Here is a 20,972-nt window from a genome sequence, read left to right on the forward strand (position 1 = left end):
TGTTAAGGCGGAGAGGTTCACAGACGCAAGGAAGGGTACCACGGGGCTTCCTGCCACAAGGTCCCGTCCACTACTTCACTCACTGGCATGTGAACCTGCTGAACAGGTTTTATTAACTTTTCCGAGCATTTTTTTCTTAAACTAAAATACGTAGATTAGTGAGGGCCATTTCCCAACTATTGGTCTTTGCCTGTCTTGGCCACCATCTAGTGACATCATAGCCTGAAGTCCAGGGCTATACAAATTCCCTTCGGGGTTCAGCTGCCTTATCTGATCTCTACTCCCCTAGATACCAGTCAAATGTGCTCAGTCATGTCTGACTCTTTGTGACCCTGTGGACTATAGCTCAGCAGGGTCCTCTGCACATGGACTTCTCCAGATAAGAATACTGGAGTGGGTAGCCATTTCCTACACCAGGAGATCTTCCTGACCAAGGGATGGAATCTGAGTTTCTTGCATCTCCTGCATTGGCAGGCAGATTCTTTACTACTGAGCCACCTAGGAAGCCCAAATAACTGAAGGTGGTAACTAATTAGACCTACACAGTTGTATCTATTACCTCAACACAAGGTAATAAGCCAAACTGATGAGCTTCAGCAACTCCGACCTCCTGTATTCTCCTCAGTTTGCCAATATTCAACTCAACTGTAAATCTCTTCGACTCCTTGGGTACTGGGAATGAAGCCCCCTCACCAAATACCCTCATACTTTCCAAGAATGTGAAGAAACTAGATATAAACAATCACATACATTTGGCTAGAGGGTGTCACCCACACACCTGGCCCCCGAAGGCTCCCTGACTACTTGGGGACCCTCCCAACCGAGCCCCACTCCTAGCTGAGGCCTCACATGGAGGGCAGGTCCCAGACAGCTTCTCTGATGAGGACCACGCTACGAAAATTGTTACTGCTGCTCAACCCAGCATCTCTTGTGAGGGTAAGTCAAAGCAAACAAAAATGTCACCTGGCCTCATTTCAGGTCATGCTTGGTTAACCAGCAGCACATCCAATTTAAAATACACTTTCATGGAATCCAAAGCACCTGTGCTGTGTAGACTGATGCTTTTATGTGGTTCAGAAATGTATCATAGGTCAGCTATGTAACAGCCATCCCACAGAACATGTGAAATGAAAGGACGGAGAGAATTTTACAGTTGTTTTATTTAACAAAACTTACGCCAATGTCTCTATCTATATACATAACGTGTTTCAAAGTCAGAGCAGCAGACACACACACTATTAATGCAGGACATATAATAATGCTTACAACATGTTATGTGATGTTTTGTTTTCTGCTCAATCGGACACTGACAGATTCAAAAAATATCCCAAAGGCTGAGCAGCATCACATCTTCATTTTCTGGAGTGGCTTACATCATTATGTCCTAAAAAAAAAAAAAGAGGGATGGAACTTTGGAGGGTTAATACATTGCATTAAGTTTAGTTCAACCAACAGCTCTTGGCCCGTAAGAGGGACTCACGAAGTGTTTTGGACTTGGGGATAAAAATTTTGAGTAAAACAGCCTCTGCTGCTACCGCTGCTAAGTCACTTCAGTCGTGTCCGACTCTGTGCGACCCCATAGACGGCAGCCCACCAGGCTCCCCCGTCCCTGGGATTCTCCAGGCAAGAACACTGGAGTGGGTTGCCATTTCCTTCTCCAATGCATGAAAGAGAAAAGTGAAAGGGAAGTCGCTCAGTCGTGTCTGACCCTTAGCATGGACTGCAGCCTACCAGGCTCCTCCATCCATGGGATTTTCCAGGCAAGAGTATTGGAGTGGGGTGCCACTGCCTTCTCCGAAAATAGTCTCTGGGTATATTAAAAAAATTTTTTTCACTGTCATATCATAAATATAAGAAAGTCGTCTCATTCCTGATCCTCCAAAGTAAGAAAATCTACTTTAAAAAATAAGTTAATGATTTTTGTAGTAAGAACTATGAATAACATTCAGTGAGTAGAGATCCTTCAAAATTAAGGTAAGAAAGTCGACTAATACTCAACACAACTCTGCCTCTACCTTCTCCAGTTTCGTTCGTTTCATGACATTAAGCTACACGTAACACAGTATTTTCTAAGGTTCTTTATATAAGGAAGACATGTTTTGCTTTCTCATTTTTTCATGACTTTCAGGAAGCCCTCTTAATTCCTTAAAAGGTACTGTCATTCTGAAAATCTCAAGAAGCCTAGCTACATATTCTACTCACAAAATTTTGCTCTGTACAGGTACATAAGCTGACTTTTAGGTAATACTTGAAAAACAGTTGACGCTGCCAAGTGAATTCTTCATGTTGACACTTAACACTCTGACCTGATTCAAGGTCATCTTTCCTGGAAGGTCAAGGTCTAGCCTTTCAGGAAAGATGCTACCAAGCAGTGAGGTATAGAAGGAGGAAAAAAATAAAATCACAGCCTTTTCTTCTCCCCTCAACGCTTAAGAGCCTTCTTTCATGCTAGGGGGTTGGGGGATAACAAGTCTTCTGTGGATAAAACTTAAGAATGCTCTCCTTTATGTAGTGAAGTGGTACACATGACCCATTTCCCAAAAAGCACCAACTAGAAATGCACAAGGACTAAATACTGTACTGAAACAATATACCCATTTGTTCATGGAAATCGGACCCATCACTTACTGTGCTTTCATTTTCTAAAAACAAGATCAGACCATTATAAAAATGTGCTTCCAAAATAAATTATTTCTAGAATATAAAATGCTTTATATTTTTCCAGGCCACATAATTCCATTATAAAATAGGAAATCAGAAAATTAGCTACCACAGTCTTCACATGGTAAAAAGTATGTGTACACACGTATATACACATATAAAAAAACCGAAGTTTCAAATTTCAATAAAAAACTAATAAACCAAAGTAATGATTATTAAACTATACACAGCCACGTCAATTTATCTGTAATGAGAATTAACTACAAAGTATTACAATCAAATGCATCAGAGGATAACCTAAGACCTCCCCACATGGAAAAGGATCAGGAAGCCTTCAACTGCCAAGCCAACAAGAAGCCTGCTCATGCCCTTTTCAGATACGATCGCCCAGGTTCTGCAAGGAAGGAATACAAAAGGAAGGAAAACACGTGCCCTGGGGCTGCCTTGCATTTGTGCTCTGCGTTACGGCCCGCTTGGGGCTGGCTGGCGTGTGAGGACTACAACCCGGGTGGAGCCGTGTTTGCCAAGCCATCCACCTGCCCACGCAGCCACGGTGGTGCAGAGGGCGGGCTGTGGAGACCAGCACCAGCCCTGCCTTCTGCTGGTGGAGGGGAGCTGGAGTGTTCTCGGAGCTGCTTCCCAAGTGGGGTGAGCAACAGGGAAGGCCTGATTGCAGCTGAGATCAGTTAGAAATTACCATTGATGAAAACTGGGCACAGTGTTCCTGGAACTTGAATAAAGACAGTGGGGAGGTTTCCATTTTGTGGATTCCTGCCTGTTCACAGTGTTTTCATGAGGGAAAAATCTTAAGGAGTGGACAGGTGAGTGGGGAAGCGGTCTTATTCCATAAGAGGGCCTGTTCAGAAAAGCCACCAAGAGAGGGCAGAATACGACCTACCTGGCAGGATGGGGGGGTGGAGGCGCAGCGTCTGACCCACAGATGGTGGAGGAACACAGAGCGTGCAACACCCAGCCCTGGTTTGTGGGGAACCAAACCAAAACTCAGTTTCACTAAAGCCCCAGCTTGCTTCCCAATCCTACCTCGACTTGTCTCCCCGAACTTCATCCAAGTTCAGAGGAGCCTGTTCACTCACAGTGGACGTGGATTACTCAGCCGACTTTCAGGAGAGTGGCAAGGGCAAACAGGAGACAACTTTAGATATTTTCTCTTTTTCTTCTTCCAGAAAGGCACATTCCCTCCCCCACTGTCATAAATCAAGGTACTTGGAAAGAAAGCAAAAGCTTGAAAATCTTTTATTCTTCCCCTAACATCTGCTGTTGTTGCAAACTCAGGCCCACCTTTGGAATCATTCTTTAAAGGGGTCAACAAAAGCACAATTTCTCTGTGCTACCATGAACACTCAGCAACACCGCAGAGTGGGTGAGGGATTTAAAAGAATGCCACTTTCTTATAACCAAATTTAAGAAAATGAAGTAGCAAATGTAATCTCCATTATGTACCAAATATTTAGGAGATGAGTTAATGCAAAAAGTTAAAACAAAAAACAAAAACAAGGGATGTGCACACCAAGACCTGGGTTTAATTCTTCGGTAGCATTTTGTTATATAAGGAGCATGTGTCAAACGTTCTAAACGTGCCCCTCTGAATGGATAAGAAAAGATTTGTTATCTACTCGGAAAAAGGCTGCTGACTGAAGAGAAATCTCAGATCCCACTGAAAATCTGTTCCGAGTTTCCCTTCTCCCCAAACAAATGCATGTAGGTGAATCTGTGCACACTCCTTCAGGGACACAGACCCTTCTGAGATCCAGGCACCTGGCTTGGGCTCAGACTCGTGGCGCTCTCCACATTCCCAGGAGGATCTCAAGACTGACCTGCCCTCCCATCCCTGCATACTCTATTTCCCCCACTGAGTCAGGGAGGGACTCAAAACCAAACCACCCAAACCAGGACCAACTGAAAGGGAGCAAAAACACAGTGCTTCTGAGATCGGTTTTTCACTTATTTGCCCTTGGAAGAAAGAACATCCCAGTCTCTGGTTGCCTCTATCAAATGCCGCTGGCCGTGACTCATCCACTCTTCCTGGTCCTCGTAGAGCCGCCCACAAAACCAGCACTTAAATATACACTGTGATGAGTCATCAGGCGAGGAATCCACCACCTGGTAGTTGTTTTTATGAACCTTCTTCAGTTTCATTTTCAGCATCATTTGCCTTTTGATCTGACTGGCTTCCTCCGCGTTCTGGTAGGTCAGTCGGATGTGGTGCCGCCTCATGCCTAACTGACACCTAGTCCTCTCCGACAACACCACCTTGAGGACGTTGCCTTTGTACTTGTTTATTACCTTCATCACGTTGGACACCTCTGGTGAGTCAACGTCTGGATGGTTTAACACGATAACGGGCTGGTTCCGACGGGGGCATTTGATCAACTGGTCTGGTTTAGCTGCGATCAGTCGAAGCTGTCTTGCAACCTGAAAAATGGAAGGATCCCTGAAACAGCGGCTGGGGTCAGTCTGGATTTTGCTTTTCTTCTTGGATGAGCTGATTTGTCTGGGTTTATTTTTACTGATGGGAAGACTTCTGGGAAACAGTTTAGCTTGCTTGCTCATTTCACTGCTTCCTTGTGGGCTGTGCATGGATCCGGGTTTTCTGGGCACGGTGCTACAATGGGCACTCTCTTTTCGTGATTTAGGCCGAAAAGACAGATCGTGATTTGGGGACATATCTATGGGCCCACTTTCACTCGTCAGAAACTGTACGTCCGGGTCTGTCCGTTTCATTGGGCAGAGCGGAATGGGCTTTATTAACTCTGTCTCAGTGCACGGGATGTTGACAGGTGCTTCGCAGGTTGCCTCTATGATGTGGGAATCCTCAGAGGAATTAAGAACCCTCAACACGGCCCCCTTGGGTATCAACACTGGAGCAGCCACATGGGGCTTCTTGGTCAGCCTGCTTTCGGTTTTCCCACTGCTGCCTTCGACAAGCTGTGGATATGTCTGCTGGTGTGCGAGCTGTCCACTAACATCACCGGCATCCTGAGGTCTGGGAGGCGTGCCCGTGGAATAGCCAGCACTGGTGAAGGACACGTTAATTTCCTGGATGCCGTCAGGCGTGGCTTTTGAAGTGACCTTAGACGCCTTCCCTACAGAATGTCGATGGGCGCTGTTTGCAGCCAGAGATGAAGGCTTGCCACAGGATTCGATTAACTGGGCTATCTTTCTGCGCAAGAGTTCAATTGACTTTATTTTGGACGTTGAACTATTCCACTTGACGCCCTCAGGGACGTTTTCAGATCCGGAGCTCAGAGAAAAGACAGAGGAGATCACCGGGCCATCGAAGGAGTCATTAGTGTGGTCGGGATTCTTTAATTCCAGAGGTTTATCCCCGGACTGTTGGGCTCTGACTCTGTCTTCTCCCATTACGCTGATGCGTAAATACTCACTTCTGTGTTGAGAGGAAACCTGGCCTGCGTTTGAAACTGCCTTGTATTCCTGTGTCTGGTTGTCTTGCAGCTTCCTGGGAGGGGTGACCATTTTGGCAGGAAGGCTGATCTCATTCCTAGAGCCCAAGTCATTCTGATATAGGGGCAGTGAGTCCTTTTCTCCAGAGAAGGAAATGGTTGCAGGCGGTGCAGAGACAGGAAATAACTGCTGTGGGTCACTGGGTAAGTTTCTTCTGTCTTCAGTAAAAGAAAGGGCAGCTTTATATGGAAAAGAGTTCGATGAAGTTCCAAGACTACGTAAGACACCGTTTTTCACTAGAGATAATGGAGAGTGGCCTTTGAAGGCAATGGAAGGCAGAGCAGCTCTATGGGGATACGTGTAACCTTTTTTCTGCAAACTCTCAACTCTCCCTGGGTTGAGCAGGGATTCTCCACTGCTGTGCCTGCCAGAATTTGGCATGAAAAAATCGTAAGACCTCACCCATTTCACATTTTTAAGCTGCTTCTGAACTGACGGCTGTAGACTACCGATGCCTGCAAGCTTTCCAAGAGGCCCTTCAATTGCGAGGGACTGCGTGGGCTCTGTTGAAGCCATTTTTTCCTGCTCGCTTGCACCTCTCTCTTTAGACCCACGTTCGGAACTACCTCCATCACCTCCACTGGCATCGAGGCTGTTGGTTTCTTCCAGGGGAAACAGTTTGAGCACAAGCTGCTGCGTTCCGTTGACAACCTTCACGTCCATCAGCTGGGCTAGACAGTTGGCGGGGACGACGAGTTCGGCTGGCGCCACTACCGTTAAGGGCATCCCTGGCTGCACGGGCTCTTTCGAGGGGGACAAGACCTCCACCTCCACACTTTTGTTCTCCAGCAGGCTGACCTCAGGGGGCTCTGACAGGGCCCCTTTGTGTGGGATGCACACCACGTCTTTCTGGTAGTCTTTGGTTTCGGGTAACAACGTGATGCTGTGCGTCTTGTCTTTACTTGCATGGAGGGAGAACCTTGAGAGGTGTTCTGACACCTTATTTTGAAAGGCAGTGCTGGGACTGGAAGCTTTTGAAAGCTCTGGGTTTTGCTTGGAGGCGCTGATCCTTTTTGGCTCCAGCCTGGCGATGGCTTTGGGCGGCCGTTTTGCCCCCGCCTTCTCGTGGACTCTCCTCCTATGCTTGACGATGTAGTCATTTCTGATAGCACCATAGTCACAGTACTCACATCGATAAGGGAAAACGCCTGTGTGCTTCACCAGGTGTCTCTGAAACTCCCCTTTCGTGTAGGAAATGCAGCCGCAATGAGAACAGACAAACTTAATCTCTTCGTGCTGAAGTGTGTGCTTTTTGTACTGCAGAGGGTCCTTTGTGGAAAAGCGACATTTGTCACAATAGTATTTGCCTGGCTTGAAGTTCCTTACCTTAAACTTGTGATTGACAGAACTTGAGATGGCTTCAGGTTTATTTCCTACTTGAGTAGCACTTCGACTGTTGTTCACAAAGTGGAAATGGGGAGAGGCCACGCCAAGGTTGCATTTGAAGCAAATGTATTTGTCCTCCTTCTGGCTTTGTCCAGTACCCTTTTTCAGATCCTGAAGTGGGACCTCATGCACACTCTTGCACTTTACACACGTAGCAACGGTCATGGCAGCAGACTCGGCCTCGGAGCCTTGATACAGAAGAGTCTGAGTGTCCGGTCTGTCTGGTCGAGTCCCTCGATGAGCATTAGGCTGTTTGGGTGACATGGTCAAAGCATTGCATCTGTCACCCACTTCTGTGCTATAGAGTTGCTGTCCAATGTCCTTCATCTCTTCATTTGCATTTCTAAAAAGCCTGCTGAAATCCAGAAAGATTTCATATGATAAAATCCTTAGGAAGCATCGTTGGTACACTTTGTGGCAGGGTACCTAGGAGCATACTTAATCATCTTTCTTCATAAAGCAGGTTAAGATCCTCAAACGTGACTGCTTCCAATTCTCTTATATTCCAGGCAACACTAACGGGAAAATAAAGAAATCATAAAGCATGATTAATGCATGAACTTAAGGTTTACCTTAGCTAACATGTTTTCAGACTTACCCTCTATTTCAATGACCTTGGGAATTTTATGCTAAATCTTTACCTATTATTTTGGTGCACATGTTGATAGTAACACAGTACAAAGAAGTGAAGTCAAAGTTGCTCAGTCGTGTCCAACTCTTTGCAACCCTATACAGTCCATGGGATTCTTCAGGCCAGAATACTGGAGTGGGTAGCCGTTCCCTTCTCCAGGGCATCTTCCCAACCTGGGGACGGAACCCAGGTCTCCCTCGTTGTAGGTGGATCCTTTACCAGCTGAGCCACCAGGGAAGCCCGGGTATACATAGTACACAGTACAACAGAACTGGCAAATAACAAGCCTCAACCGAAAGTCATCTACCCTCTAAAAGTCATCACTTTAGCACGGTAATAATCATGGCAGTCACTTGGGATGGCCTTTGCTGAGTGAGTTACTTAAGTGTCATTGAGAGCATTTAGCAATTTCACAAGTGTAATTTTGTATAAACCTCCCTAATACCTTCTGTCACTTAAGTTTCTAAACATGCATAAGTGGTAGAGCCAGGACACCGGCTCTGGGGTCCATTGGTTTCTATGCACACTGAATCATGAACATGAATCCCAGCTCTCTCTCGTGCACCCCATTTGCTTGCACAAGTGCTAAGAAGCCAACAACATCCAGAAAACAGAAGGCAAACACCCACTTACTGAGCATCTATCAGGTACCAGGCACTGCTCCAGCTCCTACAGGGCAGTGATGGGAAATCAATTTGTCCCTCCCCTCATGAGAGTGCAGAGAGGGGAGATAACAAGCCTATCTTTATCTGGCAGAAGGTGGCCAGTGACTGGGGAAAACAAACCATACAACTAGGCAAAGGGGACAGAGCCTAAGTATTGAATGAGGTTGAGGGCTGGGGTGTGGAGGTGTGGACAGTCAGGAGAGGCCTGAGGATAAGCCGACATTGGAGCAGAGACCTTGGGCAGCCTTGGAGGAGGGCGCTTCAGGCAGAGGGAGGGTGAAGGTCTATAGGAGGTGGGCCTGGAGCACCTGAGTGACAGTAAGGAGGCTGGGGGTCAGTGAACAAAAAGGGGGTGCTGGGCAGGGGGGCGGCAGATCTGATCAGTCGAAGGGGAGACGGGTCCAGGGAAGACCGACAGTGCAGTATCGTGAGGATGTGGCTTCTCCTGCACATGAGGGAGATGTGCGGAGAGGCTGGAGCCGAGATACGACATGGCCTGACCTTTATTCCAGCCGCTGCCTCCAGTTGCTGCAGGGACCCGGTCCGGGAGGGTGAAATGAAGGCAGCAGGGAGACGGGGAGAGGGAGGCAGCCGGGACTGCACTCTTGTCGTCTGGGGCCAGGACCACAACCCGGGCAATGCAGTGATTCTCACATAATAATAGTTATCTTTCAACACACATTCTTTTTTCAGCATAGACAGAACTAGCAGCAAAGCAAAAACCATTTTAGTTTGGGATCTGTGGAAAGCCTTCCTCTCATTACCTTTAAAAAAAAAACAAAAACACTTTCAACCTTTCTCGCTTCAGGTTTTTTTTTTTCATCTGGCAATCAGAATTACAGACTTACTCAGCTTCCTCCACAGAGCTGCATGAGGACTAAAGCGCTAAAGAATACAAGACAATGTGTATGTACTTTTCAAGCACGTCCCCAAGTGTCAAGAGTCACACAAGGCCTCAGTGTCTGCTCAGATGGGCAGAAACATGAGTGGGAATTAGCCCTTTCCTTCTGGCACTCTGCTCACAAGCCAAGGGCCAGACAAAATAAGTCTGAAAGGCTGAAGTCATACACGTTTGATCATCTAAGAACACTATAATCACCCACATGTTCAGCTGGCATTTCCATCCTGCTAAAACAGAGGACGCAACGGCTGCAGGCAGAGCCTAAGAAAACCACTGGTCGGAGGAATGCAGAGGCTGAAAAGGGGATCTTATCTAGTGGTTCCTGATGGAGGAGCCACAGAATCACAGCGAACACAGATACTCCTGGGCTTCACCCCAAAGCTCACACATCTAAACTTCAGTGGGAGAGCGATAAGGAAGAGATGCCCATGGTCACTCATGTAATTCTGATGAAAAGGCACTATTAGAAATCACTGGCTGAGACTTCCAGCAACACTTCAATCTTTTAAACCATCTTCACCAGCTGGTCATGCAGTTGATGCTCTAATAACTGCCCAAACTCCTTCCCTCTTCGGGCAGTTTCATTGTCCAGAATTTACCCTTCAATAAAACTGAAACCAGCATCCCTGTAACTTTCTTAGATCCTGACCTTGGAGCTACAAACCCCTGAATCCCTGACAGACCATTCATTTGTCTGCCCCTTCCCTCTCTCGTCCCGTCTCAATTCTGTTTACAAGATGTGCATACCAGCCTCATAATCTTGAGTGAACAAGAAATAGACAGAGAGGGGAAGGAGAGCAGGAAGAGGAGAGATAAGAAAGGAAAGAGAGGGAGGGAGGGAAAAGGAGGTATGGGGGGAAAGTAACTTGCTTGCCTGGTACAACCTGCTTACCAACTCTTTAAAAAACAAACAAAAAAAGGCAGTTTTGCCATTTCCTCTCCAAATCCTTTTGAAAGGTGGAGGTGTCATTCCTCCTGGACTGGAGACTTGGACTGGGTGATAATGACCTTAGCAAAAAGTGGGGAACATCCCACTGGCAGAAAGTCTAGAGAACTAACCACACCTGCTCAGTGCCTTGGCAGTGTGGGGGCCTCCTGGAGGTGCTTCTGCAAGGCCATGCCAGCAGCTATTTTGAATAAGGAATCCACAGAAATGAGCGCCAATATGAAGCACGAGCTGTGATTAGAAAACACAGTTTAATGGGGGAGTCAAGGTGCTAGGCCATGACCCAATGATGTCACCTGCTTCAAAGTACCTTCTTGGCTTCTAAGCCAGTCTCAAAACTATGCAGTTTCTACTTTGGTACCTCCCTCCATTCAGGTGACAAAAGATGTCCAGCTTCTTCAAAACAAAATTATCTTTGACCATCATTAACATGTGCAGCTAGTCATGGTGAAAAAGATCTCAGATGTAGCATCCCAAGACAGAGGTAAATGGATGCAGTGGAAGAACGAGATGGCTCTGGCGTTGGCATTTACACTGAGGCTGCGCCAAGCACACCTGAGTAACAGGTTCCCAGGACCTTGCTCCCTCCCTGCCCCTTTCTCTACCTGGCTCACACTCAGGTACAGCCACCTGTGAACCTGGGCCCTTTGGCAGATTACTGCCCAGTGAACTGATGATCAAGGATTACATCAAACACTGTAGATGTTAAGGGTCATGTGTGGGCCAGATGCTGAGAGGCCACTAACCAATTATGAGTAACTTCAGTCTCACCTACCTTCAGATCACCTACCTTCCAAACTCACGGTACCCTTTACAACATCTCTCTGCAATGATCTCCTAGGACTAGAGACATACTTTTTAAAAGTTTATTTAGGAAGGCTCTCAAAAACACAGAAGATACTTAGTACTATTAACTTTGGACATGAAAAATAAAAGTTAATGTTCAGTTGCCCGTTTTAAAATGGCGAAAAGTGTGCTTTTTAATGCATGATTACCTCCAGCATCAGAGAAAAGATGACTCCCATGAACAAAGAGGGCGGCACACGTCTGACAAACGTGCTTCCACTAGACTGAGTCTTGCCTTTTCCTGGGAAAAAGCCTAGTGGCAGCACTCATCACTGCCAGGTTTTCCTTCTGACTTTGAGCTCACTTGACCTGGTGACTTCAAAATTTATTTGGGGGGACAGATGGAGAAAAACGTTAAGTTTGTTAGAAACCAGTTCAGTGACACTGAGGGCTATAAAAATCATGAAGGGTGTGTAAATTTTTATTAAAAAGGAAGCATCTGACTCCTAAATACTGGACATGTAAAGTGTCAATAGAAAAACAAAAAGCAGGAAAACAAGGTTTAAGGCAGCAGATTCTGGAATCAGATCATAGGGTTTCTAAGCCTATCCCATAGCTTTCCAGACCTGACCTGAAGGCAAACTGTCCAACCGTGCAACTGTAAAATGGACAGTAGCAGTACCTACTAAAATATTCATTGGAAGGACTGATGCTGAAGCTGAAACTCCAATACTTTGGCCACCTGATGTTAAGAGCCAACTCATTAGAAAAGGCCCTGATACTGGGAAAGATTGAAGGTGGGAGGAGAAGGGGACAACAGAGGATGAGATGGTTGGATGGCATCACCTACTCAATGGACAGGAGTTTGAGCAAACTCTGGGAGACAGTGAAGGACAGGGAAGCCTGCCGCGCAGCAGAGTCCACGGGGCCGCAGAGTCAGACATGACTGAGCGACTGAACTACTACTGTATCTCACAGGGCTGTCGCGAGGACTGGAGGTGACAGTGCGACTATAAGCACTTAGGTTCTACGTCACTCACACACAACTGCTAAAAATATTATTTTCCCTTTATGAAGAAAATAGAAGAAATGATGCCTATCACTTTATTAATAGTCCAAGAGCTAAAACACATGCTTCTTTGTTACCTGGCTTTTTCTGGAGTGCACAGTGAATCTCATTTTATAACTTTAATTACAGTTGCCAGGTTGTACAGTCTAAAAGAGAATTCACCTCTGCAGTCAAGCCATCCACCTTGCCTTAGTGGCAAACAGGCCAACAGGTGCTTACAGCTGCCAAGGAAAAGATGCTTTATCTACAAGAGTGCTCACTACAACTTAGGTTTCCATATAATCCAGTGTACTGACTGACTTCTTCCTCTCCAAGCTCAGCTGATTTGTGCATTATCCCTGTAGCAAATGAATGTGTTCCCACACTAGATGTTAATGTGCAAAATGTAAAAAACAACAACAAACAGTTGCTAGGCAGTTAAACCATAACCTATGCTACACGGATTATCACGTACATCTTGTGTTCATGAGATACCCACCAAACTTAGTAAATTTCAGCTGGCTGACTGCATCCTTTCTTGGACAGAGAAGCAAATGAGAAAGCTCTTTGAAGACAGGGATCCTTTCATTTTGTCTATTAAGCCATAGAGAGCATAGGCTACTCTAACGTGTCTCAATAACCAAAAATTTAAAACATTCTACCCCTAAGTGACCATTAGCATGTAAATGAGTGATATCTGATCAGGGTTAACAGTCCAACATTAGTTGTGTAAACTGCCAACACCTCCCCAGTAAGTCAGTATTCAAGGAGAAACAATAGCCTCACTTACCAGACAAAGAATCAGAACTGAACTGAATGGTAAATAGATCTACAAAATGGAAAACATTAATGAAGTATTTTCTTTTTGCTCACCTACTTTCACTTGAAATGACTGAACTGATAGCCATCTTGATGGCAAAAAAGACTTCTAAATGTTGCTGACAAATGTACACCTCTGGGATCTTAGATTTCCTTCTGAATCCAAGTGTATCACTTGGGGCACACAGAATGAGGCAAGAAGGTTGGGCAAGAGAGCCTGTGTTCCGATTCTTCAGCTTTCCAGGTGAAAAGAGAGTGCACCACAGCGGAAAGAGCAATCTCCGTGGGTTACCAGGAGCAAGGTTCAAAACCTAGGTTTTGACCTGGAGCTGTGTCATTCTGGACTCATTAACCTCTCTCGGCCTGAGTTTCCTCACTTGTAAAATGGGAGTCATACCCTAACTGACATGACTGATGTGAGGAAATGGTGTATACAGCTAGCAGGTAGCCTTATGTTTGGCAAACTACAGGTTTTGTCAAGAAATAAGCCAACGTATTTCTGGTTAAGGAAGATTCCTTCAAGTGTAGAAAGAAGATTCCAGCCATCACAGAGGAGCAGGTTATTAGTTTAACAAGTAACCCTAATGAGATAAAGGTCTCTGGCTGGAGGCAAGGCTCTTCCCTCCCACTCACCAGTCCACAAAGGGAGTTCCCTAGAGGCGGACTGGACCCTGCAGAGCATGTGAGCTGAGCATGAGAGAACAAAAGAAGTTGTTATTTGTGAACAGCACTTTAAGAGAGAACATTTCTAAACAAAGAATACGACTAGTGTCAAAACTTAGGGTTCTACACATGGAAAAAAAAAAAAAAAACTTAAGAGGCAACTATGCTCTTGTTAGCATTTTAAGAAAGGTAGCTTCCCTTGTGGCTCAGCTGGTAAAGAATCTGCCTGCAATGCAGGAGACCTGAGTTCGATCCCTGGGTTGGGAAGATCCCCTGGAGAAGGGAGAGGCTACCCACTCCAGTATTCTGGCCTAGAGAATTCCATGGACTATGTTGTCCATGGGGTCGCAGAGTCGGACATGACTGAGCTACTTTCATTTTCATACACTAGTTAGTACTACTTATTAAAAGTTCCTAGGGGCTTCAGGTCTCTACAGGTGATAAAAAGGACAAAACAATCTTTGTACTTCCCTCCATTTTTTTGCCTTAAAGTCAAAGTTTTGTAGAAGAAATGGAGTAAGAGTTAAATAAAAAAGTATAATTAAACAAAGAAAAATTACCTCCCACTGATTCTTAACCTTGGCTGCATCAGGGCAGTCAACTTGTCAGAATATGCCTGGGATGCTAAACTTCTTTAATGAGGTCTCTATGATGTTTAGTCACTCTCCTACATAGCAAATTTACCTGAGCTTTAAAAACAGTGATGCCTGGGCCCCCCTCTGTGTGTGGTGGGGAAGGCTCAGGGTGTTTTAAAAGCTTGCCAGGTGGTTCTAACGTGCAGTCAAGGTTGAGAACCCTCACTGGACATTACAGGTGCAGCGAAACAAGTGTCATATCAACACTCCTGCGCAACCTTTCACATACCAATTCATCCCTGGGCGCCTGGAGGTGAGGCAAGGCCACTGCCTTAACTGTAATGACACCAGCAGACAGGTAGACTCTGGTAGACCCTTGCTTATTAGACTTTTGACTTTGGAAGCATCATCACTGATGCTCTCCGTGGAGTGTGCAATGACAGTGACCCCTTTGCAGACTCCTGGAAACTGAAACGTGCCTAGCACGGCATAAGCACAATGCGCCTGAATCAGGGCTGCTTACCGGACCCCTGCCTAGCCTGCTGTCTTTAAGAAAGTGTGGATGAGGGATGTAGCGAAGTAAACAGGTGCTTTCAGGGAGGTGGTAAACGCCACACTAGTGATCTGATGCAGATGCTCTCAATGGCTGGCTGTGTTACCAAAGCTGGGCACTGCGGCCCAAGTCAGGTGGAAGCGGGCGTTGGGGTACGGAGGCAGATTCATACATTACCTCCATTACTCCTCAAAGTGCTCCCTCCAACTTACAGAAGCTTACCTGCTTCTTGTAAGTTCCGGAGAAACTGGCTTTTCCCAGGTCACGGAGTTGGTCGGTTGGCGTCTAACCTAAATTCCTTCTGTTACCCTGCTGAGGGAGGCTGGGCACAGCAGTCACGGTTGGGCACCATTTTTACTTCCTGCCCGGAGCCATCGAGCAGCTGAGTGAGTCAAAACCATGGCGAGTCCCATGGGCTCTTGCCTCTTTTCTCAGGCACCGAGTCCCCTCTGTTCTCAACCTCAGGCTCTGACACAGGCCTCTAACGCTCAGAACCCTGGGAGGCAGCGAGACCCCACACAAAGGTTCTGCAACAGAAGCCAGACACTGGGGTTTAAGTCCTGGGTCCCTGTAGCCTTGGTTTCTCCATGTCCTTCTTGCTTGTAGAGAAAAAGGGGGCTGAGCCCCCAAAGCGCTTCTTCAGCAAGGGAGCTCAAAATAAAAGGGAAAAAGGCTTCCCAGGACTCAGGTGGAAGAATGACTCAGACTGCACTTCTCTGGAGGTGGGCTCAGGCACAAGGCTCCCAGTTCTTCCCAGGTCATTCTGATGTCTCCGCACTCCCCCCCCTCACCCTAGGATGAGAATGTCTGGATCGGATGGTCTCCAGCCACTTTCATCCCCAGGATGCATTCTAGAGACTGCAGTTGCCTGAGTCTGAATACGTGAACAAAGAAAATGCCGTCTGTGCCCGGCTGCTTGGGAACAATCAAGACCGAGAAAGCTTCACTGGTGGGGACCCTGTTTACCACAGGCTTGGTCACACAAGGCAGTCAATGTGTATTGGCTGAATGAAGGAGTCGATGAATGAAAAAAATGTCAGCCTTCCTGATGACAATAACAATGTTCTTTGTTCTTCTTTCTCCTCATAAACTGGCCCAGATCCCCTTACTTTCAAGTGAATAGATCAGTAGACCTATGTGTGTATTTAAATCGCTATTACTGGACTTTTAAAAATCTACATTAGTTTGGCATAACACATGAAAGAGGAGGCCCAATAAATAATGACCTCCTTTGTCCGTTTCCAAGAAGCACCTTGCAATAAATGTTTAGCAGCACAACAAAACTAAATATGTACAAAAGTATTATTTTTCAAGGCTATATTAGATCCAAGATTAAAAACTAAAAAGCTTTTTAAAATGCATCCTAGGTTACGGATAACACTGATACAATTTAAAAAGTCAAACATTTGTATTCTACCTAAACAGACTATTGGGATACTGGTTTTAACCACCATTTGCTGGGCCAGTTATCTCCAGCTGAGAATGCGGCAGGGATTGGAATGAACTTTGCATACCTGACTCAGAGATAAACAGATTCCTATCCTCTCTCCTCTTCCATAGGAAAGGGCTGCCTGTTCCTGGAGACCAAGGTTTTGTCTCACTCTTGGTGGCTTCAATTCTAAGCTTAAGGGGTAATGTTTCAGGGATCTAACACAACAGTTTAGCCGTGTAGACGTTTGTTTTTAACCAGAACACAGTGCTTAGTATTTCACTTTTCATTTTCCTACTTTAGATTAATACAACTGTTCATTATCCCAGTTTTTAAAAATCAAGGGTATTTTCACGGGATACACTGAATAACCAACGTATACATAGGAACTTAAGTGTTTTCTTTCATTCTCTTCTTTGACTTTTTTTCCCTTTCCGATTCGGTCATTTCGTTCTTTTGCACCCTCATGGTCTCTTTGGCTTTAAACTGCCTAAAGACCCCCCAAAAGCAATAAGATACAAAAGCAGCTGGGATTGGGGTGAGGTCCCCCAAAGAGTGACGTCATTTACAGAAGGAGACCAACCGTCATCTACCGTCCCCTTACGCCCCTCTCCAGCACAGAGGCCCTCCATGGACAAGCCCATCCCTGGGCACGTGCGCCCAAACTCCCAAGGAAAAACAATGCCAAGTCGGGTTTTCCAGTTTATTGTTGGCACGCGCACACCGACGGTCGCGTTATCCAGGGTGAGTTCACATCGCGCAGCGCTGCTGCGGGGAAGGGCAGGCGCGGGGGCCGCAGACGGGTAACTCCGCGCCCCCTGCGGGGAGTGGGGCGGGAGAGGCGCGCGCGGGGGCATCCTTCTGGCCAAGGAGACCGAACCACGTCAAGCGGACCTCCGAGGCCCGCAGGAGGCTTTAAAAATGGCCCTCCTGACGACACTTCCTGCTCGGAGCCGACCGGTAGGAGCTCTCCCAGGAGAGATGCATCATTTAAAACGCTGGGGGGCGGGCGGAGGAGGCCGGGCCCGGAGTCCCGCAAGCCCGGACGCTGCCGCCGCCGCCGCCGCAGCAGTCGAGGGTCGCGACCCAGCGCTTTCGGGGGCAAGCGTGCGGGGTCGCAGCGGCACAAAGGCGGGCGAGCGCGGGGGCGCCGGGCGCACAGATCCACCGCCACCCCCGGGGGTTCGCGATCCCTGGCTCCGCGCCCCCTCCCCCCCAATCCAAGCCCCGCGCCCCTCCTCCCACACCCGGTCCGGCCCTGCGGGGGACCCCCCTCCTTTTCCCGTCCAGGCCACCGCTCCCTCCTCCTCCTCCGCGCCCAGCCCGAGCCCGCGGCCGCCTCGCGTCTGCCTCGGGCCTCCGGCCACAGACCCCCGGCCGGGCGGCCCCGGGCACACGGGGGCCAAGCCCCCGCCCCTCCTGGCCCCGGCAGCCCGCGCCCGGCACGGCCTCGTCCGGCCCCTGCAATCCGCGCGGCCCCCCAGCCCCTCTCCGCACGCTTGGGCCCGCCCCTCGCACTCGGGACCCGGCACCCTCGCCCCTCCACCGGCTCAGTCACTCACCGGGCCGGCTGGTCTGGGTCCCGCGGAGAGGGGGAGGGTGTCTACACCGCCAGCGCCAGGCCGCCGCCTCCGCCGCCGCCGCGCCCGCTGTAGGTCCCTACTCGGGGGGCGGAGCCCGGCGACGCCGCGCGTGCGCAGTGCGGCGCGGAGGCCCGGCCGCATCGCGGCCGGCGCCCGAGGTCCCTAAGGCTGCGCGGTTCCCCGCCGGCTCTCAGATCCCCGCGGAGCACCCCCGGGGCTTCTGAGCTCAGCGTTAACCTTGAGAGCATCTACATCCGCGGTGCGATATTACGCTGGGCCCCGGGAGCCGCCCGCCCCTGCCAAAGAACAACCGGTTGCGCTTCTGTATCGTTGGCCCAAGCCTAGCGGTCGTGGGCCCAGAGGAAGAAGGCCTTTGCTCCCTGCCCTCGTGGAGCTTCAAGTCCAGGAGAAGCAAAGGAGCTCCGGTCTTCAGCCTTCCAAATTCTCTCTCTCTGTGTTTCTCTTTCTTGAAAGCCGCGGTGAAGGAACTAGCCTTGGAAGACCCAGGTTCGAATCCCGACTCTCGAAACTTCTTTGCATCCTCGCTGCGGGACCTTGGGCGAAGAAGTCCCTGGACCTCTCGGAGTCTTAGTATTTTCTTTTCCAAAGATGGGGAACGACAGACCTGAAACCCAGTTTCAGTTTCAGTTCAGTCGCTCAGTCGTGTCCAACTCTTTGCGACCCCACGGACTGCAGCAAGCCAGGCCTCCCTGTTCATCACCAACTCCTGGAGTTTACCCAGACTCATGTCCATCGAGTTGGTGATGCCGTCCAACCATCTCATCCTCTGTTGTCTCCTTGTCCTCCTGCCCTCAATCTTTCCCAGCATCAGTCTTTTCAAATGAGTCAGCTCTTCGCATCAGGTGGCCAAAGTACTGGACTTTCAGCTTAAACATCAGTCCTTTCAATGAACACCCATGACTGAAGTCCTTTAGGATGGACTGGTTGGATCTCCTTGCAGTCCAAGGGACTCAAGAGTCTTTTCCAACACCACAGTTCAAAAGCATCAATTCTTTGGCGCTCAGCTTTCTTTAAAGTCCAACTCTCACATCCATACGTGACTACTGGATAAACCATAGCCTTGACGAGAGGGACCTTTGTTGGCAAAGTAATGCCTCTGCTTTTTAACGTGCTCTCTAGGTTAGTCACAACCTTCCTTCCAAGGAGTAAGTGTCTTTTAATTTCACGGCTGCAGTCATCATCTGCAGTGATTTTGGAGCCTCCCCCCACCCCCCAAATAAAGTCAGCCACTGATTCCAATGTTTCCCCATCTATTTGCCATGAAATGATCGGACAAGATGCCATGATCTTACTTTTCTGAATGTTAAGCTTTAAGCCAACTTTTTTTCTCTCTCCTCTTTCAAGAGGCTCTTTAGTTTTTCTTCACTTTCTACCATAATGGTGGTGTCATCTGCATATCTGAGGTTACTGATATTTCTCCTGGCAATTTTGATTCCAGCTTGTGCTTCATCCAGCCCAGCGTTTCTCATGATGTACTCTGCATAGAAGTTAAACAAGCAGGGTGACAATATACAGCCTTGACATACTCCTTTTCCTGTTTGGAACCAGTGTTGTTCCATGTCCACTTTTAACTGTTGCTTCCTGACCTGCATATAGGTTTCTCAAGAGGCAGGTCAGGTGGCCTGTTAGTCCCATCTCTTTCAGAATTTTCCACAGTTTATTGTGATCCACACAGTCAAAGGCTTTGGCATAGTCAGTAAAGCAGAAATAGATGTTTTTCTGGAACTCTCTTGCTTTTTCCATGATCCAGCGGATGTTGGTATTTTGATCTCTGGTTCCTGTGCCTTTTCTAAAAGCAGCTTGAACATCTGGAAGCTTATGGTTCATGTATTGCTGAAGAATGGCTTGGAGAATTTTGAGCATTACTTTACTAGCGTGAGAGATGAGTGCAATTGTGTGGCAGTTTGAGCATTCTTTGGCATTGCCTTTCTTTGGGATTGGAATGAAAACTGACCTTTTCCAGTCCTGTGGCCACTGCTGAATTTTCCAAATTTGCTGGCATATTGAGTGCAGCACTTTCACAGCATCATCTTTCAGCATTTGAAACAGCTCCACTGGGATTCCATCCCCTCCACTAGCTTTGTTCGTAGCGAAGCTTCCTGAGGCCTGAAGCCTAGAGCCTCATTTTCATTATGTAGGTTGTTTCGAGAGTCAGACGGGACGGTGATTGTGGAAGAACCTGGAGATGGAGTTTGCCATGCCACCATTTTCTCCTGTTGCTTTGAACTCCTGGGCTCTTTGGGGGTTGGGGGGGGGGGGAGGAGAACTACTCCCTCCTGCACTTCCGACCTTCCAGAAGGAAGCTATGCTGCGAATAGAACCACGCCTCCCCAAGGAAAGAAGAGGGACCGTTTTGCTAAAGTCTCTGTAATCACTGACTCCGATGTTGCTCTCTACAAAAGACAATTTCTCCTAATTAGGAACAGATTGGGAAAGGGGAGTAGCGTCACCCGGAAGCGAAGTTTCTTCAGGAAAAACAGCCAATAGTTTATTTCAAGTCTCTGGATGGAGCAAGACTGGTTTCCAGCAACTTCTTGTCGGACGCCAGGTTCATGGACGTCGGTTGGCAGGGCTGCGACAGTTCTGCCACACGGAGAAGTGCCGTTCAGGATGACAGGACCAGTAGTGGGCAAAAATGCCCACCACTGAAATAGCAAGAGTTGGCAGAATGGCAAACCAGAGGTGGATCACCAACAGCAGCTGCAACTCCTGTTCTGCACTGCCAGAGTCATTGCTGATAAGGATGCTTCCCAGTCCTCTATCTCTTAGGGCTGAGAAGCTAGTAAACCTCTTCTCGGAAAAACACATTTATGGCCAGTTCG

At 47.8% G+C, this 20,972-nt stretch overlaps 1 protein-coding gene across 1 annotated transcript; it reads right to left on the reverse strand.

The window, feature by feature from the left end:
• Positions 1 to 3,021: 3,021 nt before the first annotated feature.
• ZNF518B (zinc finger protein 518B) lies at positions 3,022 to 18,156 on the reverse strand. The gene is made up of 2 exons (XM_052641801.1): positions 18,109 to 18,156; positions 3,022 to 8,045 (listed from the first exon to the last, which is right to left on the reverse strand). The coding sequence occupies exon 2, from the start codon at positions 7,855 to 7,857 to the stop codon at positions 4,624 to 4,626; it is 3,234 nt and encodes a 1,077-aa protein (XP_052497761.1). The 5' UTR covers positions 7,858 to 8,045; positions 18,109 to 18,156; the 3' UTR covers positions 3,022 to 4,623.
• Positions 18,157 to 20,972: the final 2,816 nt, after the last annotated feature.

Source organism: Budorcas taxicolor, chromosome 6 (genome assembly GCF_023091745.1).
Source record: "Budorcas taxicolor isolate Tak-1 chromosome 6, Takin1.1, whole genome shotgun sequence".
Classification (NCBI taxonomy): Eukaryota; Metazoa; Chordata; class Mammalia; order Artiodactyla; family Bovidae; genus Budorcas; species Budorcas taxicolor.